At 42.4% G+C, this 26,179-nt stretch overlaps 1 protein-coding gene across 29 annotated transcripts in view; it reads right to left on the bottom strand.

The window, feature by feature from the left end:
• The window catches only part of EXD3 (exonuclease 3'-5' domain containing 3), a 245,850-nt gene that overhangs the window by 217,603 nt on the left and 2,068 nt on the right, over positions 1-26,179 (bottom strand). For 17 of the 29 annotated variants that reach the window (XR_014887264.1, XM_085239224.1, XM_085239226.1 and 14 more), the window contains exons 2-3: positions 22,398-22,461; positions 19,491-19,607 (exon numbers count right to left, since the gene is read on the bottom strand). Coding sequence is in view for 19 of the 29 variants with exons in the window: in XM_085239224.1 (XP_085095350.1) it covers positions 19,491-19,607; positions 22,398-22,461 (181 nt within the window). In the remaining 10 variants the exon portion in view is untranslated. Of the gene's footprint in view, positions 1-19,490; positions 19,608-22,397; positions 22,462-23,320; positions 25,779-26,179 lie in introns of those variants that run through there. The other 12 variants (XM_031556118.2, XM_019621323.3, XM_010720708.4 and 9 more) reach the window with 3 other exon arrangements.

Raw genomic sequence — 26,179 nt, forward strand, 5'->3', positions numbered from 1 at the left:
GGCAGTATGTGAAGGTGTCAAAGTGATCTGAATGCAGGAAGAATTGTTATGGTAATTAAGAAGAGGAAACAGTCAATTTTCAACTGGCAACCTAAAAAAATCCCTGAATTGAACCAGACAGCCAACTTTACTTTCAAACATAAAATGCAATTTAGCAGTTGAAAGTTTGAAAGCTTTTTAAAGGTATATTACAGAAAAAAATGTTCTCTCATACACTTTAAGCTGCCCCCCTCTTCCACAAGAACACAGGAGAGGGCTGAACACATGCTCACACAATTCCATAATAAGTTTACACATGACTTGAGCTCAGTGGACAACTAAGAGCTTCAGTGAGCACAGTGCTCATCAGTAGCAGCAGCTATTGCCATGCACAGGTTGAGATGGCGCTCCCAGCACCTCTCTCATAGCAGGGCTGCTGAGTGACAGTGCCTGCTCACCAGTTACCCTCATCCCATTCAGTATTCAAGCCAAACACTCATTATTCCAACAGGAAGGAGGTTGTGAAAGGAAAACGTGTGACACCTGGAGAGGGGAGCCTGCCTTGCAGAGGGGCTGGACTAGATGATTTCTGGAGGTCCCCTCCAGACCTACCTTTCTGTGTCTGACATTGCTCTTCCAGCACAGTGTTGTTTCTGTGCAATCTTTTTACCCCGGCTGTAAGTACACAACTGCACACACTGAGGTGAATGCATTCAGACCACAGCTCAACATTCAAGAAAAAAATTGTGTCTCTTTCCAGATGCACAGCAGCATGCTCACCAAGCGCTGCAGCACTGTGAAGCAGCTGTTCTCCAAGTAGCCTTCCTCTAAAGAGAACATCATGTTCTACTCTGCATGAGGGAAGCCAGGATTTTTGCCCTTGCTAAAACCACATACATGGAGACCCTTTCCAGGCTGTGATGCTTTACGTATCCTGAAATGACTTCCCAGAGCATTCTTTGGAAACCCTTCGGTTAACACAGACATCCCAGCCAGGAACAGACTCTTCTGGATCTCATTCACAGACTGTTACTAAAATCTGTACCAACTCATTTTTCTGGCCTCTAAGAATACTGCATGCAATTGGCTTTTCTTCTTTAAGCATTTCACCCCAACATCACTGCTAACAACAATTTCCAGACTCGGGAATAATTGCACATGCAATGTGTTTACAAAAATACCATTATTAGATTATTAGCCCAGTGAGTAAAAAATGGATACTTTCAGCAAAGTACTCACAAAAACATGCTTATGAGCACTATAGAAACTTTGCAGTGTTACTGAAATGCAATCAGAGCTTTGGTTGTTACCCCTGCATCACACTGTTTATTCTCATCAACCTTCAAAACGTGCATGTAAATTTGGCGATATTAACTCAAGCTTCAGCTCAGAATGTTACTGCTGTGCACATGTCAACTTTCACTTGTTTGACAGAAGAATCGTATAAGAAATGGGATGCATCCTACATGTGTAAGGCATTGTCACAGCCCCAGTGCAAGAAACAGATAAATAGTATTATATGGCAGCCAAAGGAAGGGTTTCAAAACCGTACGGACAGTGCTTACAAAGTTTCAACACAAGGTTTCTTCCTTGCAGTAGGAATTAAAAGAAGGTGGGATTACTGTTTTAAGAAAGACAGGGTATGTGAAAGGCAAAAGAAAAGCAGTTCCTGTTTTAAAGCAGTATTTAATGATGGCGCTGTTGAAACCTGCAGTTACACTCATAGCTGGCTCCGTTCAGGAATGTGGCAGAGATCTTCCAGTCCCCGCTGCCAGGTGGGAGCAGCCGCTTCCCCTCCATCCCCGGCCCCGAGGGGCACAGAGCGCGGCGCTCACTGCTGTGCCCCATCTGCTGCAGCGCAGGGTGCCAGCAGCACACGGAGAACAATGGCCTGGCTGGCTGCTGAGGGCTCTGGCAGTCTGGCACAGAAACAGTAAGGACTGTTGCATCACTCCTTTCAAACTGGGAACTTCAAAGTCACTTACATGACATAGGCTTTGTATTTCCTTCCAAAGAAGCAGCATTTTCACCAAGCAAACATGCATTAACTCTCCTGTGAGTGCAAACCCATGAGAACAAGCCGGGGGCAGCTTTCCTGTGCATCGGCCCAGGCTTGGAGGTTCCCAGAAGAGAACAAGGAACCTTGTTCCCCCACGAGCGCAGGTACCCACACCCCCCTTACAGAGTGCAACTGCTAAGCAAGAGCTCTCAGGTGGTGAGCATCCATCCTCACCACACACCACCCCTTTCAGCACCTTTTACAACAGCTCCAATCTCACTTTGCAAAGCAGCAACATTTAATTCCTATGTGCCACACAGCTTATGCAGATAATAATCTCAGCTGGTAGTGCTCATTAAGAAAGGTGCATCTTATGCAGCAGAAATAAAACGTACTAGTAAAATGAACAAAAGGGAAAGCAAGGATGATTTAGCTAAGTAATCTTAAATATGATGTAGCAGTATACCAATAGCTTGATTCTGTAGTTTGCCACTGAGTTAAATACATTTAAGATTGGTTTTCTAAAGTGATGACAGAACCACAGACAGGTTCATGCAAAACACACCTTGCCAGACTAACCAGAATGATTAAATTTCTTTTTTCATGAACATATAAAATTCAGGCAAAATGTCCAACAACATTACAGAAAAGCTCACAGCCATCATTTATTTAGATGCCTTTGGGAAGATACTGTAGTTTGGCTCCACTTTTCTTACATAATTCCAAACAACTGGTAAGTATGTTAAAAAACTGTGCGGATTATCCTTTTTCAAATGTTTTGGCAGAAGTCGATAAAACTGAAGAACCCTGCGTAACCTCAGGCTTATGAAAGAAAAATAAAGGAAACTGGAGGCGAAAAAAAGAAAAGTAAACTAAATGTACATTGGAAAAATGCACAAAACTAAATGGAGAAGAGTAAGCAAGAATGGCTGAGTGTGTAAAGGCATGTGTGGCACTTTCCAGAAGACAGCAATGCAGACATAGAAATGTCTGCTCTGGTCTGCATGAGGAACTGCTTGAGAAAATCTTAACCGCCTGCTGCAGTGAGCTCTGCTACGTGATGATGCATCTTCTGAGATCTTGGCATCTTCTTATCAGGGAAGCACTGTGCACAGCGTACTTGCAGCAGACCTGCCAGGGATCAGGAAGCCCTTGGGCACAGGCTAGGAGCTGAGGTTGCAGGGCTCTGGATCAGCCGCAGCACTGGGATGTCTGACTGAGCAGCACAAGGCTCGGCAGTGGAAGAAATGATGCATAACACCAAGGAGCACTGCAAGAGGCAGGCAAGGCCGCAGCGAAATGAAGCACGAGCGAAAGGTAGGCTCAGTGGCTGGGAAAAAAATCTTCAAGAGTGAGAATCAATATAGGGAATTATTCCTAAGGGAATCAGTGGAAGCGCTTTTGCGTGGGTACTTTATGAGAGACTGGGCATACCACCAACAAATGTACTGCAGGAAAGAATCAGACAATGGCAAGGAAATGGATTAAACGTGTTACTAAGACAATTTCCAGATCCGATTTCTGTGAAGAGAAGACCATGACCTCACCACTGGATCTGTGGTGTTGCCATTAAGCACTGCCCCATACAGGCCCCAAGTCCCTCACTAGCAGGGATATGGTCTTGAGACAGACCACACCAAAGACCAAAAGGGATCTGGGAGTGTCCCTTCATTGTTATTTTATTTTTGTATTAATGATGGGTCAATTTATGTCCACAGATTTTGTAAGGCAGAATTCACTGGGGATACTGAGGAGCAGAAAACTGACACACAGAATAAAGCTTTTGGGGAAAACAAGAGGTCTGAACTTGATTAAAAGGAAAAAAAGAAAAAAGAAAAAAATCTCAGAGAAGAACAGAACATTTGAAGACACACATGGAAGAGAAGCGACTCTCTTCCAAGGACAGATGGTAGCAATGGAAACACTGAAAATGGCTGGTTGGCCAAAGTGCTTTTCTGTCTTTGCCTCATCCTCTCCAGTTCACTCCAGTTCCCTGAAGCACAGCAGAAGTGCCAGCAGCTTTTTCCTATGGAGGATTCCCAAACTGTAAGGAGCACAGGAACAATGTGAGCACCTCCTGGCACCCAAGGTCACAGATGAGCCTGCTGTGTACCTACCATACGCACTTCCACGTTGGAGCAGCTGTTTCAGATGCTGCTGCAGGTTAAAACAAATGCGGACGCTTCACCTTCACCGGCTGATTGGCAGGAGTTGGCCACAACACCCAAACAAACAGGAGCTTAGCAAGCAGATAAACACTTTATTCAAGAGACCGTCCTGATGCAAACAACCACACTGCCCAATTTAAACATTCTTCCCCTCATAAGTGCTGAATTTGTCAGCCCCCCATGCAGCCTCCTAAGAAAATGAGAGCCAATTATCTTGGCAGCCAGGCCAGAGATGCAGAAGAGGATGCAGAGATGTGGCCCTGGCCTCACCGTGCCAAGCTGCCATCAGCCTTCCAAGGCAGCTGGATTGGCACTGCTCACAGCAAGGTTCTTCAGCCCTAGGCTACGCACAAGCTTAACACCAAACACAGTGCTTTGGGTAACAGGAGCTCCTCTCACCCACAGATAACTCTTGAGCATCTCTGATCTGTGTTCTGCCATCTCTTTATTTGAGTGCTCTCCAGAGTCACCCATCCCTTGGGCTAGCTGCTGGCCACTGAAGGCACTCGTAGGACAGAAGTGCAAGCGTTGCTCTCAGAGATCGGAGCACGAGCAGAGCAAAGGACCCTCTAGCCAGCATCCTGCTCCCAGAGGTGGAAAGCAGAAGAAACAGAGGGAGTTATAATGGAACTTTCTCCTACTAACTTCTTCAGTTGTTTTAGATTCACAAAGCCTCTAGCACACACTATTATGCATCAACTTTCCATAACTCGTCTATGATGCATGAAAAAGTAACTCCTATTTGATCTGTCCCAGGCGTGTCCAACCTGAGGCCGCAGGCCACACGCAGCCCATGCCAGCTGGGGCCAGCTGGAGTCTTCAAGATGGAAATCAGCTTATCTGTGCTATGTTTCAAACCATAACTACTGTGGCTAAACTCAGTCCTGTGAGCAGCGAAAAACATGCAGCCTGCTTTCCATTTTGATAAAAGAATTTCAGAATAGGTTTGAAGATTTCCCAGAAAGTCATCAATTTTTTTTGTATACTTGGGACTCCATCTTCAGTTGACATAAATACATGACCTGCAAATTGTACTGGCTGTGTAGTGTTTGTTGCAATCAGACATTCCACTCCAAGAAAAATGTGATCTCATCTCTTTACCAGGCTTTCATAAGCCCTCTCCTACCAGACAGAAATACCCCTCACTTCACAGACATCCTTCTTCATGTCATCGCTTTTTGGCACTATGTACCTTTGTGAACAACTGTTCTCATGGATGAAGCACAGGAAGAGTACAAATAGAGCAAAAATCTCTGATGAGCACCTTGAAAACTCATTAAGAATTGCAACCTCTGCCTTCAAACCAGACAGTGATGCTTCGTTTCACAAAAACAAGGTCATATATTCCAATGGTTTTATGTTTTTGTTGCCCTCATTTTTTTATGTTTCAGTTGAAAATATATATAAAAAAGAAGTTTTGTTACTTATATACATTAACTATATTGCGTATTTTATTTATACTTGCCCCAGGCAATTCCTCTTCATTCACTGCAGCTCAGGTAAGTCAGAACGTCAGACACCCATGACCTAAACCTTTCCACTGTTAATGTGAAGTCCCATAAGTCTACTATTAGAAGAGATCGTCCACAATCTCTCCCTACTCCTGTTCTTTATTTCACTAACAAACATCTACATAAGGTGGTCAGCAGCTGGGACCCTCAGTATCAAAACCCAGCTCCACCTCAGGAAGTGTCACAACAGCTGGAAAGCAGCCGAGAACAAAGAAAAAAATGGAGTTAAATGTTGAGAAATACAGATTTCTAAATGTGATCCTTTTTCAGAGGAACAAAGTTTTGCTCTCAGGAATGCTGAGAGATTACAGTTTAAAATATAAGACCACGGGGAAGCTTCATTTATTTTCTTTTGGCCATTACATCAGCAGAAAAATTATATAAATTTAGTTTTGCTCTTTTTCTTCTAGAAATATAACCGGATGGAAGCATGCAATTCAATAAATTAAACAAGCTCAGTTTGGATTTGGTAAATTGATCCACTTCTGACGAAGAAGAACACGAACATGGATCATTCTCAAAAGCACCAGCAAGACCTGCCTTTGCAGTGTCACGAAGGCTGGGCTCACTGCCTACAGCTCCACCTCCAAAGAACTCAGACATGAATGCCAGCAGTTCTGGTGAAGGCTCTAAGAGCTAACAGACTCCCCTTTACATTCATTTCTGCAGTAGTTAAAGAGACAGTGGGATAAATTCTGCTATCAGTAAGAAAGCACAGTAGCCAGTTGTTTATTTTAACATCTAACACTGAAACCTCCAGGTCATCTGCTCAAGCAAATACAGAAGATATACGGAGCAAGGCTTCAGTTAAATGAATCTGCTGAGCCCTGTATCCTTTTTACCATTATTATTAACCTACTCCTGAAACAATGGAAAAGGACCTTTCGGTCTCTTGTACAGAGGAAAATAATGATGCACATTCCTCTTAATTTAATGCTGCTGTTCCTAAAGGAGGGAATAAATACAAAATGAATAGGAGAGCTGTGACTGTGCCACCAGATCGATTCTCATTTAAATCCTTTCCAATTATAAGAACAATGAAAATATATGCCTGGAAAGGACTTTGGGGAGCGATATACTTTTAACCTCCCACAGCTGTTTGGTCCAGGTCTCTCCATGGAGCTGGGCAGCAGGGCATGCACTGTGATAAGCTGCTTCCTTCCAACTCACCCTGCAGTTCAAGAGCAGACAAAGCTGTGCTAACAACTGCATACTGCACCCAGCAATACTGAGCAGCTAGGCAAACGTTTCCAAGCCTGGAATCAGGAATTCCAGACAACCCTTATTTCCAAAATTGCACTGACCTTCAGCAATGCAGAGCTAAGAAAGGAAGATTCTGATCTCCATTCCAGCCAACTGGTAACACTGAACTGTAGTAAACAGAGTAGCTTTGAAGTTCTGCTTGCAAAACTGTCATGAGCAAGAAAAGGAAAGTCAAATAGACATTTCACACAATCTTCATGCTTTTGATATAATTGTAAAATTAAGTAACAGAAGAATTCAAGAGATTGGTTTTTCTGCACTGATAGAGCTGGATGTGTCTCTAGAGGGCAAGTGCAGTGGGGAAGGCTTAGGAAGCCATGCAACAACACTGACATCATCCAGGAACCAAGGAAGGAGGAACTGTCACAATTTTTGCTGTTTTTACTCTTAAAATTCCTTTACATTTTTAAATATTTATGAATTTCCCATAAGACTGCATTTTATGAATCCTGCACAACACAAACATTTCCTGATAACAAGAAAAAACAGAACAGGGCCCTAGGGAATAGAACAAATCTATCTGCCACAAGGATGAAACATGGTTTCCTTCTACAGGTGGCTCAGTGGCACGTGGACACCTACCAAGCAATAAGAGCAGCAGTGAGTACAAATCATGTTCTGTGAGCACCAATGTATACCTCCATGCCCCACAACTCCTGGCAATGATGGGTCCAAAATCCTCCTACAGATCTCAGCTCTACTAATACCACTATTTTCACAACGTATATTCAGTTCTTTCCAGCCATACTGATGTGTTCATGATGTCTGGGAAAGGATGCCTTCTTCAGCTGAACAAACACTCCGAGTCCATTGGGGGATCCAGTATATGTATTTACTGAGCAGTTTTAGCAAACTTTTGGCTAAAAGATAATGTATATTTAGTTAGCTGAAACAGACTGTAATCACGGCATTTTCACCTCCTGTTGTATTCACCACAGTCTTCCACCCCTCCCTCAGGGCAACAGTCAGCAGGGATCTGGCCTGGCTCCTGCTGCACAGGATTGCACAACTGTACCCCTGTGGGGTTTGTGTAAGCACAGACGGGAGACAGCAGAAGAAAACTGCTTTGCACACCATGTTGCTTTGGGGAGTTCTGGCAAATGTCTTTATACATATAGCAGACAAAGTTCGGCTTGTCCATAGTAAAATGTAGACAGTTCATTGTAAAGGACTGTAACAATGACACAGGAAATGGAAACCAAGACAAAAACAAATAAGAAAAGGGTGAATCAGGCTCAAGAACTTTGTTCCTGAAAGCAGTTTCACAACTGAGTACTCCACAGCAACATCTGAACAGGAACATCTCTATCTGGTTGTAGTCAGGCTCCCATTTTGGAGCATGTTGCCTTGTTTCCTCCCCTACTTCCCTACCAGGTCCAGGCTGTGGGTTCCGTCTCACCCGGCTGAACACAGCCTGCCAGGTCTCCTAAGGCTGCTCCTGTGGTCAAAAGTCAGATGCACTTCTAAAATGATTACTTAGCTGAAGCACTTTGGGACAACCTGAATCTTGCCCTAGAAACTTCTCTCCGCTGACTGTGAACCCTGGGGTTCCAGCTCTGCAGGGCACAGCAGGTGTCTGCATTCAGCCCCCTTTCACAGACAGGCAGGACTCTCCTCTCTTCAGCCAAACACAGAGGCTGACCTTACTCTGGGCAGTGGGAAGAGAAGCAGGTTTCAGAGCACTGCTGCACGGCAGCTCTGCTGGGCTGCTCACTGCAAAGCCTCCTTTGGGTCCTATTTAAATAAACGACACAAACCACACAAAACCAAAATACATCAACACGCAGCTGAAGGCAAATATTGAAAAGTGTGAATGCAGTCAAAGCACAAAGCCGGTTGATTTCAAGGTACAGTCACTTCTAGAAACGTCCAACAGGATTACATACCAGACTTACAGAGCTCCAACAATATGAATGCAAACTGCTTCTGATTTGAAACTGCTTGTAATTTCATGAAACTTTATCTAGCAGTATATTTCCTTGATGGAAGTTGCTCAACTGATTGCACTGCAGAATTCCTTCATAAGCATTTCCTCCATTTCTGAAATGTGTGTTTTTCCATACCCGGATGTGTTTTTGCTGTTCTCATTAACATCTCCTCACTTAGACCGAGTCTGTGGCACAGAAAAACCCTCACTTGCAAATGCTTAGTAAAGAATGGCTAGAAGGTGAAACTTAGCTTTCTTTAAGTGTCCCAACCATAGCATGCTCTGAGCCTGGGGAGGGCTGTGAGCAAACTCCCTCTTGCTTACAGTTCTGGGAAATTGCAAATAAGGCAATTTCAGGGAAGACAAAGAAGTAGGTGGTAACAGTGCAACAAGCTGCAAGGAAACCAAGCTGAAATTGCTTATCACTCCCAGCTACTATTTCAGTCCAAGGAAAAAAAAAAAAAAAAAAAAAAAAAAAAAAAGATTTTAAACCAAAATGTGATTATTAAAAAAAAGATACTGCAAAGAGATTTTAAATTAGTATCAGAATTCCCTACTAAGCACGTAAACGGACAAAGAGGTGGTAGGGGACATTTTTAGAGGAATACTGTGATTCTGCAGGAATTCTGCCTTCAGAGATGATGTCTCTATGCGCAGACTAATATCTTTGTAAAGAAGTTAAAATGCAAACAGAGGTAAACAGTGTTATGCAGGAGAGGAAACTATTGTTTTAATCATTTCCAGTCTTAAAATCCCTGTCTGGTAAAGCACATTTTAATGTAAAGTAAATACTTTTTAAGTTCACCAGAAGGAAAAATTTCTTCTGGGGTGGCTTCCAAGATTAGTTTTCAATTTCTGCTATTTTTTGGAGGTGTATCTAAGAGATCAGGCTGCAGAGTTACATGGTAAACATTGTAGACAAGATAAAAGGATTTCTGTGATAGTATTTCTAAAAGATTTATACCTTTGAGCAAAGAGGAGTCTGACAAAAATCGCTCAGTTGGTAAACTCAAGAAAAACCCTGACTCTTTTTTGCAGTCTCAGCTATGGCTGTCACAAGAGAGTAACTACTGCAGAAGAGATTTCCTGCAGCCAAGTTCTACAGCATATGCCAAAATGCCTAAATTCCTGATTAGATACTGACCCTGGAACAGAGTTTGGAGCTCTCGGAGAACTCAGAGAACACTCTTACTGGTTTTTTTATGAAGACTAAACGGAGGCCAGGGCTATAAACCTAAATCCATGCTCCTTCTGCCCCCTCCTGCTCCCTTTGGCTATGGAGCTCTGTTTCCAGCTGTAAGTCACTGTCAGCCAAGGGATGGAAAAACACATTATCCAGCTTCCTCCCCCCTTCTCACAAGCAGCACCTGTACCAGCAGCTCCTCTGTGGTACCTGAGCTTGCTTCCTGCAGCCCTGGGACAACAGCCATCCTTCCCATCCTACCGTAATAAGCTGTGCTCTCAGCACTATTTCCTTTGAGGAGGCTCTTCCAAGCCACCCAGACACCCTTCCTTCTAAGCCTGTCAAACTCTAACAAATGCTCTGTGCAGCTTCCCTTAATTGAAGTCACAAAAATGGTAAGTTACAAAATGAACCTGAATTCTCATCCAAATTTTCATTTTGATGATTGCATTCTCTTTGATTTCAAGCTAAGCAAAGCTACACCTACTCTCGACACACTATCACAGGGTGACCACGCATCAGTAAAGAATTTGTACTTCTAGAGTATCCCCAGTGCCTTCAGTGTTACGAGGTTTTGCCTCAATTCTTCTTCCTATACTTTTTACAGAGACACTAAGGAGACATTGGCAGTTTTGGCCAGGAATAACCAACAGGCTCCCAGGCATCACAAATTACCTCACGCATCCTGCAGGAGTCAAGAACTCATTTCTTCGTGTACGTAAAGGCTACAGTCTTTGCCCTGATCCTGGCTATTCAAACCTTGCCCAACTGTTCCTATTTCATTCATTTCCAGTGATGACAGAAAAGCTGGGAACTGGAAAACAGACAAAATTAGAGCAACTGCCAAAATGTTCATTTATGTGCAGGTATTTTTTCAAGATAATGCTCTTCATGTCAGGGCTCCCATGAACTTCTTCCTTCAGTGATAAATGGTTCAATTCCACAAATGGAACCTGAGTTTTATGTGCTGAATGGGAACTGCTGGGAAGATTCAGGGGGTGATTCCTATGACAGAGGTGACCATTCTATCCTGCTGCTTACCCCTTTACCAACAAACTTATGTCAAGTTTCCAAGTGACAAAATCAATATAGAACATCTCTAACCTGGCTTCTTCAGCTTCAAGTGTGAAATAAAAAAGCCCTATGAAAGCATACCATCTGTGCAACACAGCAGATAGGAAAACCAAATTTACACAGATGGGAAATATCACACACTCCCTTATGTCTCTATCAACACACCAGCTTTGCAAATCTGCCCTAAATAAAAACAAAATTGACAACACATTATGTCTGAGGCCAGCAGGGCTGCGTACGCCTAGCATGTACTTGGCAGAGTCAGGATTGTTCTCTCCACTTTTAACAAACAACTCACTTATAAATGAAAAAAACTTGCTAATGTTCAAGTATTCTGCAGTGTTCTAATGTCAGAAGAATTGTATTCAACTAATTTGCCATCAAATCCATAGAGACAAAGCAGTAGGTTGCTTAAAACCTTGCAGGACTTGACACAGCCTTCTTTTGAACCACAGTAGGGACAAATAAAGATCTGGAACATTTTCTCGTTCTTTTAACTCCTTACCAATATGTGAAAGTATCATTTTAAACACATTTATTTTCACCAGTTACACTAAGTGAAGAATATAGCTGAGCACATATGGAAATGCTTAAGAAGCAGCTCCATTTTCTGTCCAAGAAGTCTGTCGGCAAACACAATAAACTCACTCACACTCATGGCAACTCAACATATTTCACAAAAACAACCAACAAAAAAAAAAGTTTGTTTTCTTAAAGACCATACTTCATTTATTTTGTAGGAGGAGTATCTGAGAGGAGAGGGATTAGCTGGAACAGACAGCTACAGATAGATCCAAATACCATTAACAGAAACAAGGCACCAAAGTCAAGGCTGCCAACTCAGATTGCATCTTCATACCCCCAGTATGACATCTTGCCCAGTGGTTGGCAGCCAACAGCTTAAGAAGAGCACATGGCAGTTATATTGCCCAACATGTTCCTAGAGTTTGCAACAAATTATGGCTCATGATTTCCCTGTGCCAGGTCTCGCTTTCAACTAAACTTCATAGATCATTCTCCTAAGAACGTGTCCAACACTTTCATGCAAACTCTCAGCACTAGAGTCTTGTTTCAAAAGCTACTGCATTTAAGCATCATGCAAACTATTTCTTTTTGCTTCTTTTGAACTCCCTGCTTCCATTTGATGTACAGACTTTTTGTTACGGAATGAAAGGACCAAACAGCACAGGTCTCCTAAGGAATCCTGCAGGACTCTAATTGTAAACTCCCTCCACTCTATCAACTACTACTGCTACGTGTTTCCTCCCCTTTTAATCATCAACTAAATAGTGTTCTTTCTCACTCCATGAAAGACTGTTTGTCTTTAGAAGTTGTGGCAAAGGATCCTGTCTGAAACTGTTTGAAAATCTGAGGACTGAAACATCCTAATCCAGCTGTTTGATTAGCCTTTCCAGTCCTTTGATTTGTCAAACTCATTCTACAAAAGACATGTCGATTCTTTCATGCTCACAGAAGGTTAATCATATGCTCAATAATTCTGATCTATATTACTGTTTTGATAGAACTGCCCACTAGTAAGCTAGATTTCTCAGCATGCAGTTCCACATTCTCCCTGAAAGTCTTTTCCAAGCTGGCATCATACCAGCCCTGTCTTTTGTTTGCTGGGGTTGAGGATGTTTCCAGTGAAAGTGTCAATAACTCAGCAGTTTCTCCCTTGAATCTCCTGTGCTGTAACAACATCTGGTCCCCGCACTTCATTATTTTTCACTGCTTTCTTAAATCTTGCTGTGGTAAATCAGTTTGAGACTGGTTCTGGTGAGAAACCATAAGGAACACAGGTGCCACAGAACTAATTTCTCTTTGAGTTCCACCTTCTCCAAGTGCTTCTTTCACACATTAGAATTTAAAGGTCTAGGCAAACTTTTAGACAACCATCTTAATTTCAACACATTTGGAAAAGAACTGATACTTTTTGTACTTAGTGAAAGCTGTTCCTCTAAGTTTTTGGCCTTTCAAAGTGTTTGCTCTTTTCTATCATCCTCACTTGGTCATGACTTCAGCTTTTGGAAGGATGCCTCAAACTAAAGCCTTTCTTCCCTGCTGTTTCAGATCATAGTTTTTCTCCTCTCTCAGCTTTTGATAGGGCTGGGGCATTTGCTCTGCAGTAAAATGTTTTTAAATAATCTTCACACCACCTACAAACATCTCATCCTTTCCTCTGCTCCTTTCAGTCTCTTTTTAACAAGTTCCCTTTCCTTGGCTTGGATTTCCTCCACAAGGATGTACAAGTACGCCTGTGCTCACGCTCACAGGGGGCCACCAGTACTAAAACTGTGCACAACTCTCAGAAGAAAATCAAAAGTATTCTCCTCTTGTCTCCCACCTACGTGCTTCTCAGAGGTGCTATTCATGGTGCTTAAGAGCACTGGGATGCCAGTTTTCTCCAGTTCTGTTTTCTACTTGAAAAGCTGCATACTTTGTATTATTCTATACTTTTTTGATCTACAAGTTTTCAAAATTTTGAATCCTAAGGATTCTAAGAGTTATTTTCCTCATTTGATCTTCTTTAAGCTTCTTTGAGCTTTAAGATACCACATAATTTCCTTATGAGTTTGAGCCTCTCTTTCTTATTTATATCACATATGACTTGATAGAAGGGCGTTCCAAATGAAGTTTTCCTGCCATCAGTCTTCTTACAGCCCTATTCAACTTCACACAAAAGCCAAACTTCTTTGGTAATCCACCTTATTTCTTAAGATTTCACAATCTGCCTAGAAATACATACGCATCTGGCCTAATTTTCTACTTTCTCATGTTATGTCAATAATCATCTAAGGGGAGAAAAACTGTGCATCAAATAATGAAAAATTTCAGTGACAAAGCAGACATGGTAAATATAAATTTTAGTCATAAATAAAACAGTTCTAGAAAAGTTGGGAGGTGTTGCTTGAATAATTATCTACTGAATTCTTGCAAGAAGCATTCTAGTTTCTCCTGGACATCTGAAGTTTTTCTGCTACTGTTTGCCACCCACAAAGGCTATGTATGATAAGAAAAAACAAACCAGCAAGTTTATTTTCTAGTCATTACTGTCAATAGACAAACGCTACACTAATTAAGCCAGCAACCCCAGGGGAGGAGGGGAATCTCGCATCTTGTTTCTCAGATTAAGTTGTGTTTCTGAAGAACATACATTAACATGACAATGTGCTTTATTTTTTTCTCCCTGAAGCTAAACACTAAAACACATAAGAGAACAGAGACAATTCTTAAATATCTTGAAAAAAAGAATGGGAAAAAAAGAGAGTAATTTATTATGCAGAGTTTCATAGAAGACTGGAGGCAGAGAAAGACAACAAAATAGCTGGAGAAAGGCTGCATCTTATGGACTTAGATTCTGAAAGAGAAGAGTGTATGTAGTTACAAACTGCTGTAGGATTTTGTTTCCTAAAAGCCAGAACTGTATGGCCTGCCACTTTTGAAGAATGCATTGTGCACCTCAGACTTTAGCTTGTCATGTTGAGTTTCCTCTGCTCATTCTAAGGAAAATGTGAAAACTTTTAATCGCTCATGAAAGATAATTAGTGTTCAAACATTATTAATCATCTAAGCAAATAACTTCTATTACTTCTCTTACATTATTCTCAGTACCTGCAAAAACATCCACAGGACAGAAGGAGTTTCTTCATACCAAGAAATTAAAAATAATTGCTCTCTTTGGAAGTTGAGGATCAAATACATCACCAATTGCTTTAATAACAGAATCCTAGAATGGCCTGGGTCAAAAAGGCCCACAGCGCTCATCCAGTTCCAACCCCCTGCTGTGTGCAGGTCACCAACCAGCAGCCCAGGCTGCCCAGAGCCACATCCAGCCTGGCCTTGAATGCCTGCAGGGATGGGGCATCCACAGCCTCCTTGGGCAACCTGTTCCAGTGCCTCACCACGCTCTGCACGAAAAACTTCCTCCTCATATCCAACCTAAACCTCCCCTGTCTCAGTTTAAAACCATTCCCCCTTGTCCTATCACCACCCACCCTCACAAACAGCCGTTCCCCTCCTGTTTATCTGCTCCCTTCAAGCACTGAAGGCCACAATGAGGCCTCCCTGCAGCCTTCTCTTCTCCCAGCTGAACAAGCCCAGTTCCCTCAGCCTTTCCTCATAGGAGAGCTGCTCCAGCCCTCTGATCATCTTAGTGGTAAGGCACGGTTTAGGACCTTGAAAAAAATCAAAAGCCAACATAACCTTGGTTTATTTGCAGTACTTGCTGGAAATTAACTACAACAATTATTTAATCCTAACCCAGCTCTTCCTGTTGGTCTTCATGTTGACTCTGATCATGCAGGGTATCCTGCAAATAGTACATCACTGAAAAACAAAATCATATTTAGTGAGAAGTTTCCAAATACCTGCTATGCTAATAGCACTTTCTGCTGAAGTGACTTAAAGCTAGTGCTGAAAAACTGGGGGCTGTACAATATTACAAACACATTTTTAGATCAAGGGTTAAATGCTCACAGAAGGAAAGACAAGAAAGTTACCAGGGAGAGAACAAAAATCATCACCCCTAATATGACGCACACTAGTTAAGCAGGACAGATGATTGCAGCAAGTTATATAAGGAGTTTAAACATTACTAAGCATTTAAGTGCTTATCTTCATCCAGCTGGCCCTTTTATTATCCTGCCTCTCTTCCTGAAATTAATAAGGTTCTATGGACAGATATCTCCTTATCACACTCATCACTTGAAAGAGCTCAGAAAAGAAAATGAAAGTGATTTAAGCTCTCAGTGAACACACTGCATTTCACACCATATTTTAAATCCTCTTGAGTAACAAATACTGACTCTTGCTTGAAATCACACTAAAGAAGCTGCAGAATCTGTTAGTTTCAATTCAACATTGACTCAACCCCAGAATGAAGACTATGGGCTTTGCAGTTATGGACGCTTTGCAGGGTTTCAGAATGTAATGCCCAGCAATAAGAAAAGAAAAAAAGCAAGATCCCAGGTAAGCGAGGCTCAGCACTCTCTGTGGCCTTTGCTATGCAGTGCACAGACATTGTGTCAGTCCACGAGGTGTAGCAGCATGTAAAGGACCGAACCTCAGCACAGCCTTCTCTTATTAAGAACTTCAGTTTTATGTTTTGTTTACATTCTTCATTTACCAAAAAAAAAAAAAAAAAAAAAAAAGATTACCAGTATAATACCAAAGAAGACAGCTTAAAACAAAAAAACACTCAAGGAACCGTGAGAACAGGTCTAAGGGGGAGGGGAACATTTACATCATCTTCTCGAGTTAAGTTGGAGGAATTTTCAACGCTAGGGACAATATGGCCCAAGGGAAATGGTAATGGGAGAGAAATAAATTCTTTCACCTCTGGGTTGAAATCCAAGTCAGCCTGGTAGTAGCCAAAAACCATTAGCTTAACATCTGCTAGCTGTTTGGTAACCCATGTGAAGTGAGTTATATTCTCAGTGTCCACATCACAGTCCCACTAATTGGCACCACGTTGGCAATCTAAACAGAGAGGTTAAAGACTGAATACGCAGCAAGCACGAGCTACAAGATTAGTCAAATTCAGATTTGGGTACATATGTGAGAAATAACACATTTGCTGTACGCTACTCCATCTAATTGTCCCACCACCCTGTTCTGCCCTCAGAACAAAACAGTAAATCGAAGCAAGCCAACAAGCTGTCAGCATTCCTGTGTCAAGCGCTCAGTTTCTGAATGACCAGGACACATTATTAAGTTAACTACTACCCCAAGTGTTCAAGCAACTGCTCAAATTTTAAGCGAAATATGGTACAGCAAAAAGTTAATTACGACCTGAAGTGTTTGAATAATAGGTACCAATACCTATTTCAAAAATATTTTTCTTAACATCATTTTTTAACTAAAAAAATGCAACAATCTCTCTCAAAAAAGCAGCAACAGTGTAGTTTCATAAATCCCAAGTTGCAAGACACATTTCTCTTTGTCTTCCCTTAAAGAAATAGAGCAAAGGCACAAAGCTGACCTTAGAACAAGATCCAGTAGCTTTAAGAAAATCTTCCCTTGCTATGCCCCATGGTAACACATTTGTGTCTGAGGAAAAAAATTAAGGGGATCATCGTAATAGAAAAAAATGAATTCTTCACATCAGAATATGGACAGTCTGCAAACAGTCTAAACTATGCAGGAAGGAAACTCGTGTTACACTTTGGAAACCATCCCTGATGTTTACGCATCACTTCAGTTTAAAGAACTGCTTATGATGAGAACATGATGAAAGCTGTCGAGCATGAAAGGAGATATAAGCAAAGCCAAAAGAAGCATCTCTGCCAGAACTCTACCAGAGCACACAATTACTGAATAAATTCGTCAGAGAGGGAGCTCTAGAGGTTTCCAGGCCAATCCCCTGCTCAAAGAAGGCCAACTTCAAAGATGGATGAGGTTACCCAGGGATATTCTAGATGAAAGCACAACACAGTACAATGCCATGCAAAATCCACATATAAAGTAATTGTTCCTGCTAGCTGAATACCCCTTCACTTACTACTGCTCTGGAAAGATTCAAGTTCTGAGTTGTTTAGAGAGAAGTAATAACGGCTGCCGTTAAGAACAGTGGTCAGCTTCTTTAGCTTTTAGATGTAGAATAGGACCATGTCACATTTTTCAGATGCCAGAGAAATTGCTTCCCATTGTAGTCATTACTACTAGCTTCTTTTCACATCACATCACAGCAAATCATTATACAGACGCTGAGGTGGGATTTGTTGTGCTGACATCTGAATTCAGGGAGATGGTGAAGGCTGCCAGGAACCCAGCCAAGCTGGAAGGAACGAGGCCAGCACCAAAGAGACAGAAGTTGCAACTGTTCTGCTTTTGGCTGCATTCAGCCCACCGAGCTGCCAGGATGGACTGAAGTAAATCTTCAGAAGCAATTCATGATGCTGCATGATGTTAATTGCACAGTAAGGTCCAAGCAAATGATGTAGTGAAGTGCTTTATCAAACAGCTCCAGCATTCACCTCTGAACTCGTGTGCTGGTACCACATGAGCTGTGGTGCTCAAATAAATGTTTTCACATGAAACCCAGTACAGAAATAATACCAAACTCATGAGTTTCCTGAGAGTAATTCTCCCCCACCTGAAAAACAGGAGGGGTCCAAGAAAGAAATTCTTCTCTGCAGGGAGGGCGTCAGGAAGGAAGGAAATGCGAATTACATACACCTCTGGGTAAGTCCCCCTTTAAAAAAAGGGAGGAAATTGGAGTTAACTAAAGAGAGTATGTTTAGCATCACTGCACAAGCTGGGGAAAAACTAGGAAATCCTGGGTACAGATAATACTGCCTCCTCCTGTCACTGTTGGGGTTTCTACGCGGAGAGGTGAAAGGTTTGATTCTCACTCTTTCATTTGCAGCAACACTTTGAAGTTACCTACACATCACAGCCACCATTTGATGGTCACCTCTACCATATGTCATCTTATGCTCTTTTTAATAGATGTAGTAGTGCTATTAAAAAACATGTGTTTTCACTTTTTTTTTTTAATAAAAAAGGCTAACTCATAACTAAGCAGAAACAAAGGCTCTGTTGATACAACAACATGTGGATTAAATCTGAAAGGAGAAAGAAAGCTGTTCTGTTGAACTGACAATCCTGCACAGAGGGCTTATATCTAAATTGGTGCAATAAATCAATAGGAAAGATTTATTTGGCTGAAACAACCATTTACTTAGACATGGAGCAAGAGCATTTTTAAATCATTTTGGACACTGCACACAAAACAGCTTCTTTGGTTTTGTTCTTTTTTTGCCTTTAAAAAAATAAAAAGTATATCCCCAAAGTTTTGCATTTGCTTTGCTTAAAAACATTTACTTTTGGCACTTAGAGCTATGACAGCCAGCCAGCACCACTGGGCTCTTAGCTGCACTGCTCCTACTGGCAAAGAAAAAAAATCAGTTGCTCCATTTACATTACTACATTAAACAGAGGAGCAGCCTAAACTTATGCTTTCTCCCCATTATGTTTTTCTCCTGTGTTTTAACAAGTGAATGTTTTACTTCTTTTCTTAAATTCTATTAGCAGAGGCTAGTATTCACTCATATTCAAGCAAGGAAGTCGGTTGTTGCTACTTAACAGTGTCAGACAGCAATTTCTCCTGCAGCACCTTCTGAGACCTACACAATTACTTGCTGTATCAGAACCTCACTCCTTAGGTGGGCACTAACGAGAGGCAGGTACTCAAGAAGCTACAGTCACCATCCTCAAAACACTGCCAGCAGCACACGTCTGGTCTCCGGATCCCAAAAGACAATCTGTTGCTGAGGCACACTGAAAACAAGGAGGATTTGGCAGAACATTTTAAGTGTGACACTGGTTGTAGCTGCAGATGGGACCATGAACTGCAGCCATCTCTTTAATTGCAATCAGATGGTACCTGGAACCGACTGCACAGCTAGAACAGAGATGACATCTACTGATGACTGGAGCCTCGTGCCACGAGGATGGCATTGCATGACCCATGCAGACGTCACCACGCAGCGCCAGCCAGTCTCTAAAGAATGACAAAGACCAAAACATAAATCAGTATAAAAATAATTTGCCAGTTTGATGGGAATGTTCTGTGAGGAAATATCTGTAGGAGATGCTACTCGACACTGGAGAAAAGCGTTTTGTTCCAGAACACTGCAGCTCTTCTTCAGCACATTCTGTAATGTCATTGGCTACAAGATTAGTATTATTTTTTAGAATTCCTACATGTATGTGCAATAGGACATGAGAGGGATCTGCATATGGCACAGAGAAATGACACCGAGAAGGTGAAGATTTTGGCTGAAACTCTTCTTTCAAAACGTCCTTCCTAATATTGCTTACAGGAATCACAAGAAATGGGCTTCTTCAAAGCCATTATAAATACAGCCCTCAGCCCCACAGACGAAAATACTTCAGGCTCCCTAACTTTAGTTTTCTGCCAGGAAAGTCCCAATTTATTCTATTTCATCTGAAGTTCCATTTGCTATGGTGGTAGAAATCTCTGTCTTCTTCCTATCTGCTTCCCATCTGCAGCCACGCGTACAGCCCACGTCTCAGCTCGGCCCCTGCTGCCTCCTCACTGACCATCTGGCTGGGACAGACACCAAAGCACTCCTGGAAAGGAACATCTCAGTCTTCCCTCCTTCCTTAAACCACTCTTTGCCAACAAGGAGCCACACTAGTGGGACAGTAAGAGAAATAGTAAAAAGAGATAAAGACTAGGAGAAGAAAGATGGTCTGAGAAGATGGCCTCCTTTTTTTATTATTATTACTCTCCTTCAATTTTTATTTTGGAGAATTGAGCCCTCGTGACCATTAGAGTTCACGGAAGAAGTACACAGTTTTTCAGGATTTCAAGCAAAGCACAATCGTCTAATTTTGATAAGCTCTCAGGGTGTCTTTACCATCCATAAAGCACAGCTGGCACTCTGGGACGTAAAGCTCCTGGCCAGACAGAGCCACAATCCCCAGCTGGAGGGAAGGTGTCCCAGTAAGGAGATGGTCAGGCAGCCAGAGAACTGGTTCCTGCCCATAGCAGGCACTACCTGCTCCATGAGCTTCAGCACACTGCACCCCATGCTGCCTCTTTGGAGGCACACAAGCACCACCTGCAAGTGCTTACACAGAACCCAGCTGGTAGCACTGATGCTAAAACAGAAGAGGGAATTTAAAGGATAAGTAAAGCAATGTATAAAAGCTGCTGAGGTTTCTGCACTGCAGGCATCATTCCTGCATAGGAAACGTGTGCTTCAGTCAGCCAAGCCTACCCGGTGCAGGTATGATTCAGAGCTAATTGCTCAGAAAAATGTTTCAAGTTACACCAGTTTGGTATGCTTTTATAAAAGCAAAACAAGGTATGTTTTGAGCAGAGCAAAGATTATGTTTATGTTTACAGACAATCTGACTCCCACACATAAAGAATGCTTCTTCCTGCACAAAAACTAAAAGCATCAAGAAAAGTCAAAACTAATGCAAATGATCTGGCTCTGTAATCTTGCCAGAACAGAAGAAGCCCCAAAGCAGTTTAGCAATCACTGTCTTAAGTTCAACTTTCCTGACTGCTGCTTTGTTCAACACCTTAACTATATTTTAAAAAGTCTACAACACTTGAGATTTCAGGGCACATTTATATACACTGACTAATTCTCCCAAGGTAAAAATTATTATCCTCTTTATTACGGAAGGAAAGTGAAAGAAGACAATAAGCAATTTGTCAAGGCACAGAAAGAACTCACATAAGGGCTGGGGTCAAAATCCAAGAGATTCTGAAGAGTTTCTTATTGCTTCTGAAGTATTTTTTTGTTTTTTTAAAGACAATAGCAGAATACAAAAAAGTTCTCATAAGAACATACATTTAGGATCAAGGCAGTTTATGGGGTATTATTTAAATAATTGAATCCACTGTTGGAAAACTATAGTGAATTCTCTACTAGATTGCTTCCAAATACAGTGCTAGCTTTAAGTGAGTCCACAATACAGTCAATCTTGCCTTGCATCATAAGATAGGGAAGTGTGCAGGGTAATCCATCTCGGGCTTCAAGCTCTGTGCGCCGGAGCAGCCAGTTACATCTCCACCAGGACTCCTTTTTCCAGCAGAGGATGTGCTGAATGCTGTCTGACTGCAGTCTCACCGTGTGTTATTCAAGAGTGCCCTCTAACGAAGCTGCAGCCACATTTCACAACATGTACACAGGAGACTAGAAAAATCCCAAATCAGACTTTCCAGAAATTTCTCATTAAACTCCAAGCTTTGTTTTCCATTGAACAAAAGGGAAAAACACACTGACTGGTGACTGTTCCCGTACAGACGTTTTATATTCCCTTCTATTATGCAAGCCTTCGTTGGTAAACATATAAGTAGGAAACAGGACAAAAGAGAAAAATGGAAAATTTCAGAATTCTCGCTTTCTGAGAAAGGAATCTGAATGACAGCAGGGCACCTAACCAAGTACAACTTAAAGATAAACTGAGTTCCACACGATCTGCTTTATCTGTAAGGAAGTGCTGGGTAGCTGGTAACATGGGGTACAGTTAAGTTATCCTCTACAAAAATAACAATATAATAAGTTCACAAAACAAAATTGAATCTTCATAAATCCACTCCCCAATACACTGCAGTACCAAAAAATACTGCTTTTCTGAAGGGTTGTCTTCATTTTAAGAGCAGTTATGTAAATACAGAGATGAAACAATTTCCCACAAGTTTGTATGAGTGGTACTTGCTTTCCTGTCCAGTTCACTCTCACCTACCTACATAAGCACCCATGCTTTGCAAAACATCCTGCAAACAAATGAATAAAATCAAACTCACCCAGAAGGAGGATGGTGACTCTGCTGGCTCCGAGGGATGGCTGGGGGATCCACTGCTCGCAGACCTGCAATGAACCCAACAGCCTGCGGTTAGCACACAGTGCACTCACTAACAGGACACCTAGCTAAGTCTTAGCTTGGGAAGACAGCGATTCAAGCACACGTGAAGCATTTTCTTAGAATCACAGAATCACCACGGTTGGAAAAGACCTTCAAGATCACAGTCCAGCCGTCCGCCTACCAGGTGCATTTCCCCACTAAACCGTGTCCATCATGTGCTTGTTCCTTGAACACCTCCAGGGATGGTGACTCCGCCACCTCCCTGGGCAGCCATTCCAGTGCCTGACCATTCTTTAGCAGAATAAACCTTTCCTAATGTCCAACCTGAACCCTCATGACACAACTTGAGGCCATTCCTTCTAGTTCTATCACTAGTTACACAATGTTCCTTGAAACACGGCCTTACATACTTGCCAATCTTTTTGCTTCTCGCCAAACACCTTTGCTGTGAGGTTAAGATCATGTGTCTGAGAGTCACAGCGGACAGTCAGAACTCCACGCAGATGTTATACAGCCCTAAGGGCACCACTGTCCTATTCCAGGCAGACTGTCCACTTTAACGAGCAGAACACCGCCAGGAAAACTCCACTGCCATTCATCTGATTGACCCACGGGCAACAACCGAGTCCAAAACAAAACCAAAAACACAAAACCCAAACAATAAAGCATCCAAACATGGCTGCTAAAAACCAGCCTGACACAGTCTGGCATGTATACACAGCTTTACTCTGTAAAGCAAGATGGCATTCCCCATCTCAAAAAACCAAACCAATTTTCCTTTAGTTTGTAGCAGTGGGAGACTTCAGTCCCCAAGGAATACTTCCCAAAAACTTACAAGCAATTGTTCAGCCTAAGAAAACCCACGTGAAGCAGTGTAATGCAGAAAGCGCTTCCCAAGCAGTGCAGAGCTCCTCCTCCCACTTCTCCACGCACTCCTCACAGCACAGTTATGTGCCAGGCAACTCTTTTTCTGACATAACAGCTTATTCCTCGAGGAGGTTCAGGCAGAGTTTGACATTAAAAAGATCGGCAGTGGGCAGGCAGTGTCCTCATGTTTTCAGAAAGGGATTCTTCTTTCACGAACATGTGATCCAAACGAGGCTCAGTGAGTCTGCATGGAAATGAGCAGTGGTCGCAGTACCTTTAGAACCACGCAGCGGAAAGTTTCGCTGCAGAATGAGAAATGTAAGCACAAGAAAATAACACAGACTGAGAGTTACAGTACTTTGCAACCTGAGCTGTAACTGCTGCTATGAGCCTTGGCAACTCCCACATGGCAAAAGTTTAAATAATGAAGTTCATTGAAAAATATGAGCGTTGGTACCTGAGCCACGCAGCTGCGTGCAGACCTATAGGGGAAGCCCCAGTACTGCTAGTAGAATGTTCTGCTCCTGAAGGTAAGAGCAACATCAGCCAAGAATAAATCCCCCTGTACGGTCCTAGCTGACTATAAAATAGGAACAACACTATTTTAACCAGAAAAGAAGTCTCTAAGATGACAGCAGTCATACACTTGCACTTAACGCAAAGCCAGATGATATCCTTGGCACAGCTGGAGGGGCAGCTAAGAGAGAAGGAACACGCTGCAATGCGTGCAGCCCATGCGGAGCTGCAGCCTCTCCGGCTCTGGGTGCAACAGAACGAGAATTAACAGCTCTGCTCAGCAGATGCATTCACAAACTGCACAGGAGCAGATCCCACGGGTAGTGGTACAAACCTACTTCTAAGAACAAACACAGAGACGGTTTCAGACCTGGGCATGCAGTGGGGAACCTGGTTTACTATACCACAAAAAACCAATGCATTGTCACCACTGCTTTTATCTTTTCAGTAGCTACCATCGCTAGCGACAGCAGGTAGGAACAGCAGCTCCAGTTTAACCATGCCTTGGTTTCAAAACTGTTTCTAGTGCTGTTGCTGTCTAAATGTTTACATAATGTAAATAAGAACCAACTTTCTTTTACTCTGTTCTTCCATTATCTATATCTGCATTCTCTTTATTAGCAATTCTTTCTCCTTCTGGATCTGCAGTGTTGCAACTGGAAGTGCAGGTAACACAGTGAGAGCCAGCAGGACGTACTGCTCAGAGGAGGAACAGGACTCCGTGTTTCATGTGGGACTGGGCAGGAGTTGAAGAACTTTTCGCTGTTGCTGGTACGATCAGACTTCAAGATATTTATCTTTCTTTAACTTCTTCGGTCTACCTGTGCACTGCAGAACACACTGCAGAGGGTTATTCTAAAAAACATCATTCTTTCTTATACAGAAATTTGTTTGAAAACAGCAATTGCTGTAACTCTCCAACAGGTCTGCTACTGCTCGGAGCCAACACCAAGGACCCTGCCCAAAGTGTCATCTCAAGCGAGCGGCTGGCAAAGAGAGGTAATTAATTACATGTTTGATCATTATCTGCAGACCATAAAGTATTCTTTGCCCCAGTTCACCCAGCAAGGAATTCACACAGCTAGGAAAGAGCACACTGCTCCCAATCCCAAGCAGTTGGACAGCACTCTCGACTTGCAGGCCCAAGTTAATGCCATTTGCTGATGTTGCAACACTAAACCTGTATTGTGTATTCACAGAAGAAACAAGACTTTCATCCTCTGGGAAAGGAGCTTTCCAGCCTTCTCTTCTGATACAGATCTAACTGCAGTTTCTCTTCAGCCTTCCCTTATCCCAGGCGTTCACACTCTCCTGTTTCATTGTTTCTCACAAGAATTTTTCAGGCTTTTATCACCGACGTCTACCACAGTTCTCCCCACACTGTATTAATTTACTAGACATTAATTCAATTAAAAGATGAGAATGGGAAACAGAAGGATGTTCAGCATTCGGCATAACTCATTTCTGTTAATGTAATTCTACTCCTCTCACACGCCTCTCAGTTCCTTGATGGCCATCCCTTGCTCCAACACACACCATTACAGCACGGAGCTGCTTGAGTGGGCTGCTGTTATTTGACTGCATAGCACCAAGGATTCTCAGAGAGATTAAAAAATAAAATTTTTTTGAAGTCATTGGCATACTGCTCAGGTTCGGTAATTCCCTTTGAATCAAAACAGAATTTAGTTCAGGGGAAAAGTCCTCGCTGCTTCTCAGCTAGCACAAGGTGACCTGTGTCCCCTCACCCCACTCCTCCCAGGACACACCAACAAGTACTCAGTGCAGCTCTGGATAACATTATTTTACTGCAGGAGCAATTGTGCTGGCTGCCAAAGGGCACAAATGCACAGGCGTGCTCCTGGTGCAGCTGTGAGCTGACCTACCTGCCTCTGCACTGAGCTCCCAGCTGTAACCTAACAGAGCCAAGAGCTCACAGGGCTGAGCCTACACACACAGAACGCCCACTCCTCCCTTTCCCTCTCTCCAAGCTGCCTTTGGAGCACAAAAGTTACATTTGTCTTAAGCTTTGCCAGCTCACACTACTTTGTGTTAGTGGAAAAGTTGAAATGCTGCAGTTTAGTCCTCCCAAACCTTTGTGAGTAGCAATGTCTGATTGTTCTGATGCAGTTTCACAAGAGCAGCTTCTTCAGCTCTCCCAATAAAGCTGAGAAAAGTTTGCTGTAACTGCTATGCTGTAAGCAACAAAACTTTGTGCATGTGAGCATTACGATTACTCGAAATAGACAGCATTACTGCCTAAAAAATTCCAAATCAAGGTTTCTTGATAGATTAATTTACATTGTAGGGTACGTGTTTTGCTGGTTCTGCTCCCCATGCTAA

This window comes from Meleagris gallopavo, chromosome 19 (genome assembly GCF_905368555.1).
Source record: "Meleagris gallopavo chromosome 19, MGAL_WU_HG_1.1, whole genome shotgun sequence".
Lineage (NCBI taxonomy): Eukaryota > Metazoa > Chordata > Aves > Galliformes > Phasianidae > Meleagris > Meleagris gallopavo.